General features: G+C 43.5%; 1 protein-coding gene across 2 annotated transcripts in view; it reads right to left on the minus strand.

Moving 5' to 3' along the window:
- The window catches only part of HGSNAT (heparan-alpha-glucosaminide N-acetyltransferase), a 37604-nt gene that overhangs the window by 18600 nt on the left and 4465 nt on the right, over positions 1–14539 (minus strand). For both annotated transcript variants that reach the window (XM_075283730.1, XM_075283729.1), the window contains exons 3-6: positions 10876–11003; positions 8937–9058; positions 8770–8839; positions 9–78 (exon numbers count right to left, since the gene is read on the minus strand). In XM_075283730.1, the coding sequence (XP_075139831.1) occupies positions 9–78; positions 8770–8839; positions 8937–9058; positions 10876–11003 (390 nt within the window). The remainder of the gene's footprint in view (positions 1–8; positions 79–8769; positions 8840–8936; positions 9059–10875; positions 11004–14539) is intronic.

Here is a 14539-nt window from a genome sequence, read left to right on the forward strand (position 1 = left end):
AAACTCACAGAATTAATGAGCCGATCTGTTTCAACAGGATTAATCTGCTTGCATAGCCAATTCTGTACAGTGTCCAGACTGAAAATATAGAAAAATTGCATTAACTGTTTATACAAAGGTTTTATCTACAAAGGAGGTTACAGTACACCTCTGACAGTCAGTAGGTGGTTTATTCACCACCAAAGTAGGCATACTAGGTGGGTTTCATCAAGAACAATGTCTGTACGCAGTATGTGAGGTCTTCTGTAGCAGTTTAGGATGTGCTAAGAATTAGATGCATTCTCCGAGAGTCCATGCATCTTGGTCAGTTGCAATGCCCAACAAATATGCCACAAACTATGCGTCTAATTAATTATATAGTATTGATAATGGTTAATAGTTGATCATTTAAATTTGAGGCCGGAGCTGGTGACATTTTTTCACACTCTAAAACTTAAGACCGCATTCTACCCCAATATGATAAGACTAGCTCGCCCAGTATTTAATAAAACTGCCATCCTTGTGGGTTTTTCTAGTGTGATGGTGTTTAAAGTATACAAAGAATTGAGGAAAACCAAAATACAAAATGTATTAGTACTGTACTGTTATTTAAGTTTTATTTTTTTCAGTACCTTATTATAACACTTTTGTGTATCCTGTGGCATCACTGGGGTCAATATCAATAATGATAAAATATTGTTTACTGCTGCATGGTAGCATATATGCTCTACATTGTTATTTAACTTGTGCACTACATAAAGTTATTGAAGCATTACATTGATCCTGAAGCATGTGTAACATTATGGCCCCTTTACTGTTTATCCCTGCACAATAGGACCTGGCCACCTGTTTCAAGCTGTAAACTGTAGACAATGAGGAAGAGGATCCGCTTATTGTTGCAATGAAAGGGGAAGCAGCAGGTTGTAGCCATCCAATTGGCTCTGAGCAGCCAGTGCAGCAATTTTGTCACACCAAGAGAAGCCCACCAGCTCAACACATAACAGAATAGGGCCCAAAAATATGTAAGGCAGGGTGCACACTACTGTTGAATTCCATTATCTAAAAAAAAAAAAAAAAATTAAACCTATCAAACAAAAACTAACTGATGTTAATGGTCCATTTTTTGTAACTGATCCATTTAATAAAAAAAAACAAAAAAAAACACACAAACAAAAAAACCACAGAAACACTAGCATCAGTTAGTGTCCGTTTTGTTTTTGTTTTTTTCCGCTTTCTGAGCATGCGCAGAAAAAAACGTACACAAAATAACGGACAGTAACTGATGGCTATCAGTCACTGTCCGTTACAAGTCTGTTGCCCATAGACTTCAGTGTTAACAAAAAAAAATAAAAAAAAAAAAATAACAGACACTTGCCATCCATTTTTTCTAAGGGGGCATTCACACTACCGTCGGTGTCCGACAGCTAGTGTCCGCTGCTAATGTCGGTTCAAAATCTTATGCGGACATTAGCAGCGGACACTAGCTGTGTCCGTGACATTTTGCATTCATTTAAATGGACATCGGGTGCGCTCTTTTACTGTCCGTGGGTGTCCTTAACTGTCCGTTCCCAAAGATGTCCGACTTTTCAAGCGGACAGCAAAAACCTACATGTCAGGACACAGCTAGTGTCCGCACAAGATTTTGAATGGACAGTAGCAGCGGACACTAGCTGTCGGACACTGACAGTAGTGTGAACGCCCCCTTACACACACAAAAGTCCTGCATTTAAGATTATTTTGTACATTGGACAAAAAAAATGGATTCCTGACGGACTGGGTGTAAACGGACACAAACTGACACTAACGAACACAAGTTAAAATGCCATTGAAATCAATGGAAATTTTAACGGTTTTCTGACATTTCAAATAGTGTCTGTTGCTAAAATCTTGTAACAGATAATACTTACGGACACTGCTAATGGTCACCAACGGTAGTGTGAACGCCCCCTAAGCTGTACAACTCTCAAGTTCAAAGAAATTAATATTTATGTAAAAAACTATACACTACATAGACAATGTGACAGGAAACCATAAGTCACATTTAACAAATAATAGTTGGTCCAGCTGCATAAAAAAGGAAGAATAAATGCTGATCTATTGATTTTTCTGAAACAGGTTCCTGTTTTGTTGCATTTTTTTTACATAATGCAGTAACATATCTAAATACATAATTATTAATGCTAATATAGAACTACTAGACATTCTGTTACTGTACAATAACTGCATGCTTCAAATTCCTTTCATAAACATTAAAAGGAAGAATCCGAGGGCACATACAGATCTGGCATTACCATTATGAATTATGTAATATGTTGTACAATACAAATATAATGCAATAATCTGTTCTTCTCCTCTTCACATTGGGCCTAGAACAGCTCATAAATTCCTAAGCCTTTCAATATTCCTGCTATGTTGACAACACTGAAATATATCTCTCTAACGCTGGGTTCACACCAGGATTCGATCTCCGTTTTCAGGTTTCCGGAAACCTGTCATGCCGAGTCCGGCCGTGAGCGTCGGTGAGCATTTTATGCGCTCCGTGACTAAACCGTTTTTTTTTTAAACCGGACACAGAGTACTGCATGTCCAACTCTGTGTCCGGTTTAAAAAAAAACAAAACAAAAAACGGTTTTGCCACCAAGCGCATAAAACGTTCCCCAGCACACACATCCGGACACTTTTCAAGCCCATTCGAATGAATGGGCTTGAAACATTCCAGCAGGTTTCCGTCTCCTGCCCCTAATTTGTGCAGGAAACGGAAACCTGCAGAACGGAGTACGGGCACAGATGTAAACGAGCCCTAACTCAGATATTACTACTCAGATATCCAGAGTCCCAGCGTGTCTACAGCTATAGCCTCTTTCTTGTCCTCTTGCTTACTAATCCTGAAATTTAAAAGAAAAAACAAAAAACATACTAACTCTTACTACTTCTTGCCACCTACTCCTCAAAAACAACTCTCGCTGCTTCCTCACCCCGGAGTCTATAAAAATTCTAGTCCATGCCCTTATCTCCCACTAACAATTGTACTCCCTTCCAATCCATCCTTAATTCTGTTGCCCGGTTAATACACCCATCACCTCCCCTCGGTCAATACCTTAACTAGCTACTCATTGCCCCACAAATTCAATTCAAGATATTAGTTATGATATGCAAAGCTGTCTACAACCTTTCTCCTCCATACATCTGACTTGATCTCCTGCTACCCCCTTCCCAGACTCTCCAATCAGCACTTGACCTCCCTCCTTCGCTCTGCTCTGATTCAATCTTCACACAACTGCCTCCAAGAATACTTCTGTGCATTCCCTACTCTCAAACTCGCTACCAGGATTCATAATATCCCCTGCAATCATAATCTTCAAACCCACTCTTCACACGGAGTTTACGCTCCATGCATTCTGAACATTTTACACGTGTAAAAATACACGTGTAAAATGTAGTTGGCCATTGAGTACAATAGCTTTTTCGTATAATGCGCGTCTTTTTGCGCACGCGTCTGCTTGCATTAAAAAAAATGCGTATTATACAAACATTTTGTATTAGTATATTGTATTTTTACACGTGTAAAATGTACAGAATACACGGAGCGTAAACTCCGTGTGAAGGGGCCCTAACATGCTGCCTTTGCTGCCATCTTTTCTCCCCGACTCTGCTGAGCCCCTGCCTACTGCTGAATTTGGCCTCCAGAAAGTAAACAAGGGGATGGCCTCCCTCTATGACAGGGTTGAATTGGAGTCCTTTTAAGCCTCAGTCTCTGCACACATTCAGGACCTTCGCCAAATCTCATCAATCGGCAACACTATCTGGCAACCAAGCTTGACGACCTAGAAAACTAACTGGGGGACAAACAAAAGACTACGGAAACTTCAGACCTTCTCCCAACCCTTAAAGGCATCTTTAACTTAAGCTCTTTGAGAGACCTGCAACTTCACCTATTGAAATTGACCGAGCTCATAGACCACTAAGGTCCAAAAATCCTGATCCCTCTCATCTGCAAGACATTATATACAGAATCAATGTCTGTGCTCTCAAAGAGGACATAATGCAAAAAAACGCTCAAATATCTACTCTGACAGTGTTAAACTGATACTTTTTCCTGACCTATCCAGACGTACTCTAAGGGCCAGTTCACACAGAGTTTAAGGGCGCACATTCTGGCATGTATACACGTGTCAGAATGTGAGCACTCAAAACAGATCCCATTCATTTCAATGGGTCATTACGGAAGTATAACGAGCGTAATTTTGCGCGAGCAATTTTGAGAGCTGTGTCGAAGCACCTATTCATTTCTCTGCAAGACCGCAAGAATCAATACATGTGGGGATTCCCCTTTGCACTCCACATCAAGAAAGGCGAGTCTACCATCATTCTTTTCTCCCTCAATGACCCTTCATCATTCCACCAAGAACTTGAGATCCTGCCGCTGTTTCTACCACACTGGGAAGCCGTTCTCTGAGACTCAGTAGGAACTTCTGGACTTCCAACTTTCTAAACAGTCTCTGGGATCATTCTAAGACCCTGCGTTCCCAGAGACCTCAACGTAGACAATACAGCTCCAAATCTGGGAATCAGAGTTGCTGAAGCATCAACTATATGAACCGGTGTTATCCGCACAGATAAGTGCTTTCCTGTTGGAAAGTATTCTGTGTTATCTGTTTCTATCATAGTCAACTGTTCATCCCCCATGCTCTGGCAGTATATCAAAGCTTCTCCTATCCTAGTTAGAACTAACCTATTAATGGCTTTATTAGAGATGAGTGAGTAGTATTCGATCGAGTAGGTATTCGATCGAATACTACGGTATTCGAAATACTCGTACTCGATCGAGTACAGAACCAGCATTGATTGGCCGAATACTATACAGTCGGCCAATCAACGCTGGTTCTTCTCCTACCTTTAGAAGTCTTCTCCATGTAGCTTCCCCGCGGCGTCTTCCGGCTCTGAATTCACTCTGCCAGGCATCGGGCCTGGGCAGAGCCGACTGCGCATGCCCACTTGCCCCCCTGGGAACTCCCTCACACCCCCCCATAGGGTACCTTCTGAAGCTAAGGGGCTCCCTACTGAGTTTTTCACTTAGCTATTAGCTAGCCTCCTTTAGAATGCCCTAACCGTCAAAAATGTCTTTTTGCCTTTGTTTTTTTACTACTGATGGTTTTCATTATATCTGTATGGCACTGTGTGCTGCATTGCCATTGTGTGCTGCATTGCCCGCACCCCCACTCCGCCATCTCTCCTACATGCCTGTTACCCCCCCACTTAGATCTGGGCAGAAATTCAAAGATCGTCCCTTAGAGTTAGGGGATTCAATACTCCAAAAAGAGGTCACAAACTTTATATTCATTTCACAAATCCCGGGCTCATATATTCTGCCTACAGGAGACCCACTTCCAAACTGACCGTATCACTATTGCTATTTCCCCAATAGGTACCACAGTAGTAAAACACATTCTAAAACTAAAGGTACAAGCATCTTCTTCCACAAAAACCTGCCATGTAGAGTCCTGGCATCCCACCATGATGATGATGCTGAAATGTGAGCTCTATGCTCGTGTTCATACTATAACTAATATTTATATCCCAAACACGCACCAGGTCCTCTTCTTACTCACGACCATAGAGACAGTGACACACTTTGCTCAGGGCCTTCTAGTAGTTTGCAGAGAATTTAATTTGACTCTGAACCCTCTTCCTCAACACCTCTTCAGGTCGCACCTCTATTGGGTTCATAAGGCCCCATAAATACCAGCTATGTAATGCTTGGAGACTTTCCACCCTGACACGAGAGATTACACATTTTTCTCCAACATACATTGCTCATACAGTACACTCTACTACATTCTAGTCCAACATCCAATACTATTGCAGACTACCTACACAGCTGTCGGTAACCTATACCTATCTGATCATAGCCTTTCTTAAACTCACTTTACCATCTCCATCCACAGGCAACTCAACGAATTTCTACTACGAGATGCTATCTTTTTAAAGCAGACACATACATGCATGACCATTCTAGAGATACCATATCCCCCTGCCACATGCTGCGAAGCCTTAGGGTATGTTCACACGGAGGAAATGGTCGTGGAAAATTTTTCAGCTGAGTGAACATTCCGTGGGGCTCACCACGACTGAATGCAGACGCCGTCGCGGCATCCCACTCCTGTTTAGGCCCGAATGAATGGGCCTACACTGGATCGTGTCTCGTACCACGGTGATTCAGCCGTGGAATCCACAGCAAGAAGGGTCATCTCGCTTCTTTTTTCCGCTACTAGCTAGCGGAAAACAAAAGTGAGTGGCTCCCATTGAAGTCAATGGGAGATGTTTTTGGCAGTGGATTTTGAGGCAGATTCCGTCTCAAAATCTGCTGCCAGAAAACTCTGTGGAAACAGACCCTTTAATTAGCACTACCCAAAAGCGCATTTTAACCATAAAGCGAGACAAGAGAGATGCTGGTAGGAAAATAAATGAACTTCTAGCCACCCTCGACACTCTGGATGCGCAACATAAACAAGCTCTGAAAATTTACACCCCTAGAGAACTCATTTATATCGGCTACAAACTACAATCTCTCCTTAATGTCAAAAAAGCCCGTCTGCGTCATTTATGTGCCCATTCTTTTAATGAATGAGACAACAAACGCGTGAATTTCCTAGTGTGTGCCCTGCATGACACCAAAACATACATACCCTACAGCAAAACCTCAAAGGGTCATGTAGTCCATTTGACAGAGGAAATCGCCTCCGCATTCCACTCCTATTACACGTACCTCTACAACCTCACATCTCATAATCCCCAGCCCAACCCCACAGACCTCCTTAACTCAAGAGTTAGCTCCCCATGGGCCCACCTAAGCTCTCTGACGCAGACATTGCCTCCCTGAAAGCACTGTTTTCTGTAGAAGAACTACAGACTGCCATTAGAGATCTTCCTTCTGGGAAGAGCTCCTGGACAGATGGCTTCTCGGACGTATTCTTTAAAGGGGTTGTCCCGTCACAAGGATCCTATCTATAATGCTTGTAAATGTGAATGTAAGACTTTTCCTAAATACATTGCTTCAGCAAAACTCCTTTGTTTGGCCACTATCTCACTTTATTCATTTTTTTGTGGCCACAGCCCTGACCTAGCTGCTCCTGAGTCAAGTGATGTGTCTGCTGCTCTCAGGGGGGAGGGAGGAGGGGCTAAGTACACGGGAGCCAGCCTGGAGGGGGGGGGGGTAGTTTACCCTTTGGGGGACAGGTGAAGCCAGCAACATCACTTTACTTCTGCCCTGCATGAAGACAGCAGCGGCAGAAGCGATGCTGCTATTCCGGGGCGGGGGGGCGGAGGAGCGGAGTAACAGCATCGCTTCTGCCGCTGCTGGCTTCATGCAGGGCAGAAGCATAGCGATGTTGCTGGGTTCACCTGTGCTGGCATCTAACTCCCCGGCATCCGCTGTAATAGGCGGATGCTGGGGACTGTTAGACGCCGGCACAGGCACATCGCTATGCTTCTGCCCTGCATGAAGACAGCAGCAGCAGAAGCGATGCTGCTCTGCTCCGGGGTCACATATGCAAAGCCAAGCGGCGAGATGCCGCCGGCCCTGCGTGCAAGCTCATACACCAGTCTAGCCTTCACAATGCTAATACAGACCCGCAGGGTGTCGGGTCTGTATTCGCATTGTGAAGGGTAGACTGGTGTATGAGCGCGCACGCAGGGCCGGCGGCATCTCGCCGCTTGGCTTTGCATATGTGACCCCGCCCACCAATGACGAGACAAAGCCGGAAGACAGAAGATTTTAGAGGAACGAAGACGGGTAAGTATGCGACGTGGGAATACCCCTTTAAGACCCCGATTGAGGATCGCACACCCTCGTTCTAGCTGCATTCAACTCCGTCGCCAACGACACTCCCTTCTTTCTTTCATTCACTTCTCACAGTTATTCCCAAGGAAGAAAAAGACCCTTAATTATGATTGAGCTGTTGTCCCACTTCACTTCTAAATATCCACACCAAATTCACTGAAAATGGGCTTGCCCAACTCCTGGGATCCTTGATTCACCCAGACTAGGTCAATTTCATACCCACGAGAGAGGTGAGGGACAATATGTTGGAGGCCTTCTCCATGACTCACCATGCAGACACCCAGGGTGTTACCCTGACGATACTATTCTTAGAAGCAGAGAAGGCCTTCAACAGGATGGATTAGAGGTTTCTCATAGTAGCACTGGCCCAGAAAGGTCTGAGTTTCCACACGCTCAACCACATTGAGACCTTATATCAGAAACCTCATGCCCAATTTACACTACACGGTTTCCGTTCCACTCCTTTAAACATGTCTAACGGTACCAGACTGGGTCGTTCACTCTCCACTGTTCACAGAAAAGGGTAAGAAGGTACTTTTTTTTTTTTTTTTAATTGCACTGTGGGGGCACCCAGAGAAGAGGGACATGAAACTGTGGGGCAACTGGAGGGGGTACAGGTTAATGTATGATGGGCTGTTATATTGTATGGCCACTGCAGGGACATAGGACTGTGTGGTGGGCCATTGCAGGTCCTTGTATTTTATGGAGCCACAAAAGGAGGCATTATACTTTATGAGGGCCACAAAGGGGCATCATAATTTGTGGGGGTCATGGGGGGGGGGCCCACTTAAGAAACTCTTGCACTGGGCCCACCAATGTGTTAAAATGGTCCTGCTTAGATAGAGAATCCTTTTAACAGGACAAGATATGTACATAAGAAGATTTTGAGAGCTTTTTTTTTTAAAAAAAAAAAGCATTTGGCATAATATGTCAAATATGACTTTGCTTACCGTAACAAAAACGATCCGAGAAACAGTACTATAAAAATGGCCACATATATAAAAAAGGCAATGATGATGGCTGCAGAGAAAATAAAAATACAGGCGATTCTTATTAGAAATAATAAATTGCAAGAGTTTTGTGTAAGTGTTGCAAAAGTAACTTAATAAGAACTCACGAAGGTTGGTGTAACCGGGGTTCTGATTAATAATTATTTCACAAGTTATATCTCTGGTACTGGAATGGTTTGCCTTTAACCATAAGGAATAGTTTCCAAATTCTCTAAACCTGTAATGAATGCTGTAGAAAAAAAATGAAACAAAATAACATCTGAGAATTCTAGCACTTCTGAGCCTAGAGAAAACTTTTCTTCTGAACTAAACTTTAAAAAATATAATATCACAACACAAAATTAACTACATCAGATATAAGCATGTGAGAATAGCGGGGAACAAACAGAAAGCCATTTTGTTCTGAGTCGCAAATAGCAGGAACCATATTAGGGAGGTTAAAGCGGACCTTTCATCAGTTGGGGCACATGCTGTTTTATATATCGCTAGAAAGTCGACAGTGCGCTGAATTCAGCGCACTGTCAGCTTTCACGATCTGTGCCGCAGGTGAAGAGCTATCAGTGCCAGTACCGTACCTCTTCACCGTCAGAAGAGTGCTTCTGACAGTCACTGAGGGACACCCTTGCTCACAGCTGCGTCTATAGCGCTGTACTGTGAGAGCGAGGAGGAACACCTCCCCCAGTACTTGTCTACGGATGAGCACTGTCAGGAGGCGAGGTAGGCTTTCCTCCCCGCTCTCACAGTACAGCGCTATAGGTGCTGCTATGAAGAAGGGCGTTCCTGACTGACTGTCAGGAACGCCCTTCTGACGGTGAAGAGTTACGGTACCAGTACCGATAGCTTTTCACCCGGGGCACAGATCGGGAAAGCCGACAGTGCTCTGAAATTAGCGCACTGTCGGCTTTCTAGCGGTATATAAAACCGCATGTGCCCCAACTGATGAAAGGGCCTCTTTAAGTATGAACCATTGCTTTGGGGCTGCTGTCCCAAGTAAAAGGGGAAATTATTCAAATTATACTAATGAAAATGCCATTGGTCTGTATCAGAAATATGGCAATCTCAGAAGTGGAACAAGTGTTCTGCATACTACGATGGCCCCTTCTTTCTAGCCAATTGTGGGAAACTGTATTTACAACCCCCAATGATATGGCCTACCAGATACAAAAAAATCAACATCTCCATGTAATATATGAATCTGATCTGTGAATCCCCAAAGACAGGCAAAAACTACAGATGATTTATCATTTCAGTGCTAAAATTAATACATTAAAAACATTTTTATTCCATTAAAGGGGCTCTATCAGCAAAATTATGCTATGTATGAGCCCCACATATGCGTGAATAGCCTTTAAAAAGGCTATTCAGGCACCGCTAATGTTATTTAAACCCCTCGCCCTTTTAAAATAAAACCATAAAAACATGTATGCAAATTATACTTATCATGCACGGAGGACGGTCTGCACTGTCAGATGTCATCTTCTCGCACGCCTTCCTCTTCTTTCGGCGACACCCTCCGGTCCTGGCTCTTCCCCAGCTTCATTGTCCTTTTCTTCTAGCGGGATTGGTTCAAATCTGGCATGTGCGCAGTATCGCTCTCTCCTAAGCGCTACTGCGCACACTCCGGCGCCATTTTTCTTGATGGCAGTACGCTCGCGTCCTTGAGGCAAGCGATAGTGCGCATGCGAGGGATTTGAACCAATCCCGCCGGAAGAAGCGGGCGATGAAGCCAGGGAAGAGCCAGGACCGGAGGGCGTCGCCGAAAGAAGAAGAAAAAAGAGGAAGGCGTGCCAGAAGATGACATTGGACAGTGCACAACCGCCCAGCGTGCACGATAAGTATAATTTACATATATGTTTTTATGGTTTTATTTTAAAACAGGGGGGGGGTTAAAATAAGATTAGCGATGCCTGAACAGCCTTTTTAAAGGCTATTCACGTATATGTGGGGCTCATACAGCATAATTCTGCTGATAGAGCCCCTTTAATTGTAAAAGGAAATGCATATAAAACATGCAGAAATCAGGAAATATTGGTATTAAGAACTTACCGGCAGAGCTCTGTATTCCCTGAGGTGGCATTAATCTGCAGAGTGACTGGGTGCCGAGTATCTACTACAGCTATATCACTACGGCGCTCCAGTCGTAGATCTGACACAACTAGAGTTTGATACAGGCACTGCCAGGATAGAAAAAGAAATTGCCACTATTATTATACTGAATGCTTCCAATATCTTATAAATATAGATTCCCAATGCTTTGCTATCTCCAACACTCTCCTGATCGGTGAGGGTCAGAGCAGTCGCAACTCCAATGATCTGTAAGTTATCGCCTATTCTATGGATAACTTACATGAGGGTCTGTCACCAGGTCTGAAAAGCCCAATGACATACATCACCTGATGGTGAATCAACAGAAGTGCTGCACAACCCTTGAAGGGTGGTCAGTGGAAGGGTGGTCAGTGGAAGGGTTCTCCAACCCGAGTCACAGTGAAATAGGAAACCACAGCACACATTTTTCTATGATTTATTAGTACATGTTCAAGGAAATAAGCGAGCGAAAAATCACATATTACGGTATGCTATGGTCAGATGATCAGAACAACGGTCACTTACATGAGTTGGAGTGCTTTTGATGGAAACGGGGGTTCCGCTGATGCCACAACCCCCAGGTCATGCAATCATAAGCTGTGTTCAGTTCCCGAGTCAATCCGCTCCCCTTGTTGCTCTGCCCACTTCTCCAACGATCTCACAGGTAATTAATTACCTGTGCTATGGGGACTGACTTTACTATAATCAGCCTGGCCCCACAGCACAGCTAATTAATTAACTGTGAGGTCAGGGAAGGAGGGGGGTAGGAGAGACTGGGGAGCCGAACATTGCCTCTGATCACATGACCCTGGGGGCATGACGTTGCCGGAACCTAGGGTCCATCAAAAACATTCCCTGGACAACCCCCTTAAGCCGCTCCACTCCTAGTGGTACCCAGAAACTGCTTGGCAGATCATGGGAATAATTCTGCTGGATCACTAGTTAGTATAGTTTATGGTCAGTGGCTCCTGCATGCTATCTAGTTATGTGTCCCCCAGTGAGCACCTAAGCATTTTGTTATTTTGATTATTCAAATCCATTAAGTCAGTCTGAAGATATAAACCCTTTTAGAGTAGATGAAAACTAGGGAAGACTAGTCAAGTAGGTCATTACTTTGTGCTTTCTCTGGGGGGTGGGGTCTCTGTGTGCTGTATGTAATGCAGTATTACCAACCTCTTGGTTAGTATATTCTAATTTCCATCAGAGCTAGGAGGCCTTTTATCTTTGGAATGACTGAACCAATTTGGATAATCAGAATACCAAAATGCTCAGGGTGTCAGCACCCATACCTTCCAACTGTCCTGGATTGAGCAGGACAATCCCAGATTCTAGATGCTGTTCCAATATGCGGGAGGTATGTCCCGGGTCCAACTCACCTGCATCCTGCGGACGCACATGAGTTGCAGACAATGGTGAAGAATGGAGTCGTCCACTCCCAGCTTCACCATTCGAACTCTGTTTCTTCTCCAGAAGTAGGCGCAACGTGGTGACGTCAATTATATTGCACCTGCAGCTGTATGAAGGCTTGTACCAGAGACAGAAGAATAGGGGAGGTGAGTATTAGTGATTTTTATTTGACACTGTGGAGAACCAAGAAAGGACAACCACAGGAAGAATTTATTCTGTGGAGGCAGCTAGAAGGGGACATTAAACTGCGGGTGGCAATTGGAAGGACACATTACACTGTGGAGGCAACTGAAGAGGTCATTATACTGTGGCAGTAGCTGGAGGGGGGCATTATACTGTGGACACAACTGGAGAGGAATTTATTCTTTGAGAGCAAAACATATCAGGGTGGCTGTAGGGGCATTATGCTGTGTGGGGGTACAAAGAAAAAAAAAATGATGGGAAGGGTTGGAGTCAAGTTGGAAGTGCATGGGAATAAATTTTCATTCTGTCCCTCTTACCGTCCTTTCAAAGTTGGGACATATGACCTACTAGCTGTTACCCACGACTTCGTCAGCGGTGATTCGAGAATTGGGTGGATACAGATTTGTTAAATGTTTGCGTACTTGAAAAAGTGGAGTGGATAGCAAATTTTCCAGGTTATATTGAGTATAGCTGGTACCCGCGACTTCGTCTGCGGTGATTGTAGAAGTGGGTATATACAGGCGTGGGTAAGGTTTTCGTAGTGTGTATAAGGTATGGGATATGAAATATAACTTTGTATCTTGTTTTTTCTGTAATTCTGAGAATACATGAGACTTTTGTGTTGAAGTTACTTTGTATTTGAGCTGCTATACGGTGTTGGTATAAACTGTACATAGTGACTTTGGGACAGAGGTATTTGAAGTTAACCCTTTCCCGCCGATGGCATGTTTTGATTTTCGTTTTTGACTCCCCTCCCTCTAAACCCCATAACTTTTTTATTTCTCCGCTCCCAGAGCCATATGAGGTCTTAATTTTTTCGGGACAAATTTTTCTTCATGATGCCGCCATTATTTATTCTATATAATGTACTGGGAAGCAGGGAAAAAATTCCGAATGGTGTGGATTTGAAGAAAAAATGCATTTCTGCGACTTTCTTACGGGCTTTGGTTTTACGGCGTTCACTGTGCAACCAAAATGACCTGTCCCCTGTAGTATTCTGTGTTTCGATACGATTCCAGGGAGACCAAATTTATATGGTTTTATTTACATTTTGACCCCGTAAAAAAAATCCAAAACTGTGTTAAAAAATTTGGGGGGGAAAAGTCGCCATATTCCGACAGCCGTAACTTTTTTATAAGTAAGTGTACGGGGATGCATAGGGCGTATTTTTTTGCGGGACCGGGTGTACTTTTTAGTTCTACCATTTTCGGGAAATGTTATTGCTTTGATCACTTTTTATTCAAATTTTTATCAGTATCAAAACAGTGAAAAAACGGCGGTTTGGCACTTTTGACCATTTTTCCCGCTACGGCGTTTACCGAACAGGAAAAATATTTGTATAGCTTTGTAGAGCGGGCGATTTTGGACGCGGGGATACCTAACATGTATATGTTTCACAGTTTTTAACTACTTTTATATGCGTTCTAGGGAAAGGGGGGTGATTTTAATTTTTAATCCTTTTTATTTGTTTTTATATTTTTTTTACTTAAACTTTTTTTTTGCATTTATTAGACCTCCTAGGGGTATTGACATGGGTGGGCGGTGTCGCGGATTGTCAGAGCGGTGGGGGTCGGCAAACATGGCTGCTCCGGAGCGTTAAAGAGAGCCACCTGGCGTATCGGTAAGGTGAGGGGCAAAGTGGTAAAGTATATGTATATGTGATTGTGTGGGGTTAAGGGCGAGGCTGTAGAGGGCAATATGAATTTTGGGGCTTGCTATGGTCCAAAGTGTGTGAGATTGCAGAGATGGTAGTGTGAGTTCGGGTTTTGTGAGGGTCCTGGCACAAACGTATGTGCGCTATTGTGACGAAAAGTAGCCTATTGCGCAATCGGGTGTATTAACTATATTTGTGGAAAATTTCAGCCAAATCGGTTGAGCGGGTTTTGCGTGATTGAGGAACAAACATCCGAACATCCAAACTCACAAACTTTCACATTTATAATATTAATAGGATAAGATGATGTAAGTCACTGGGCTTTTCAGACCTGGAAATAGGTCCTCTTTAAGAAAGAAATGTAGTAGGTGCAAAGGTTAG

This window comes from Leptodactylus fuscus, chromosome 1 (assembly GCF_031893055.1).
Source record: "Leptodactylus fuscus isolate aLepFus1 chromosome 1, aLepFus1.hap2, whole genome shotgun sequence".
In the NCBI taxonomy this organism is placed as follows: Eukaryota; Metazoa; Chordata; class Amphibia; order Anura; family Leptodactylidae; genus Leptodactylus; species Leptodactylus fuscus.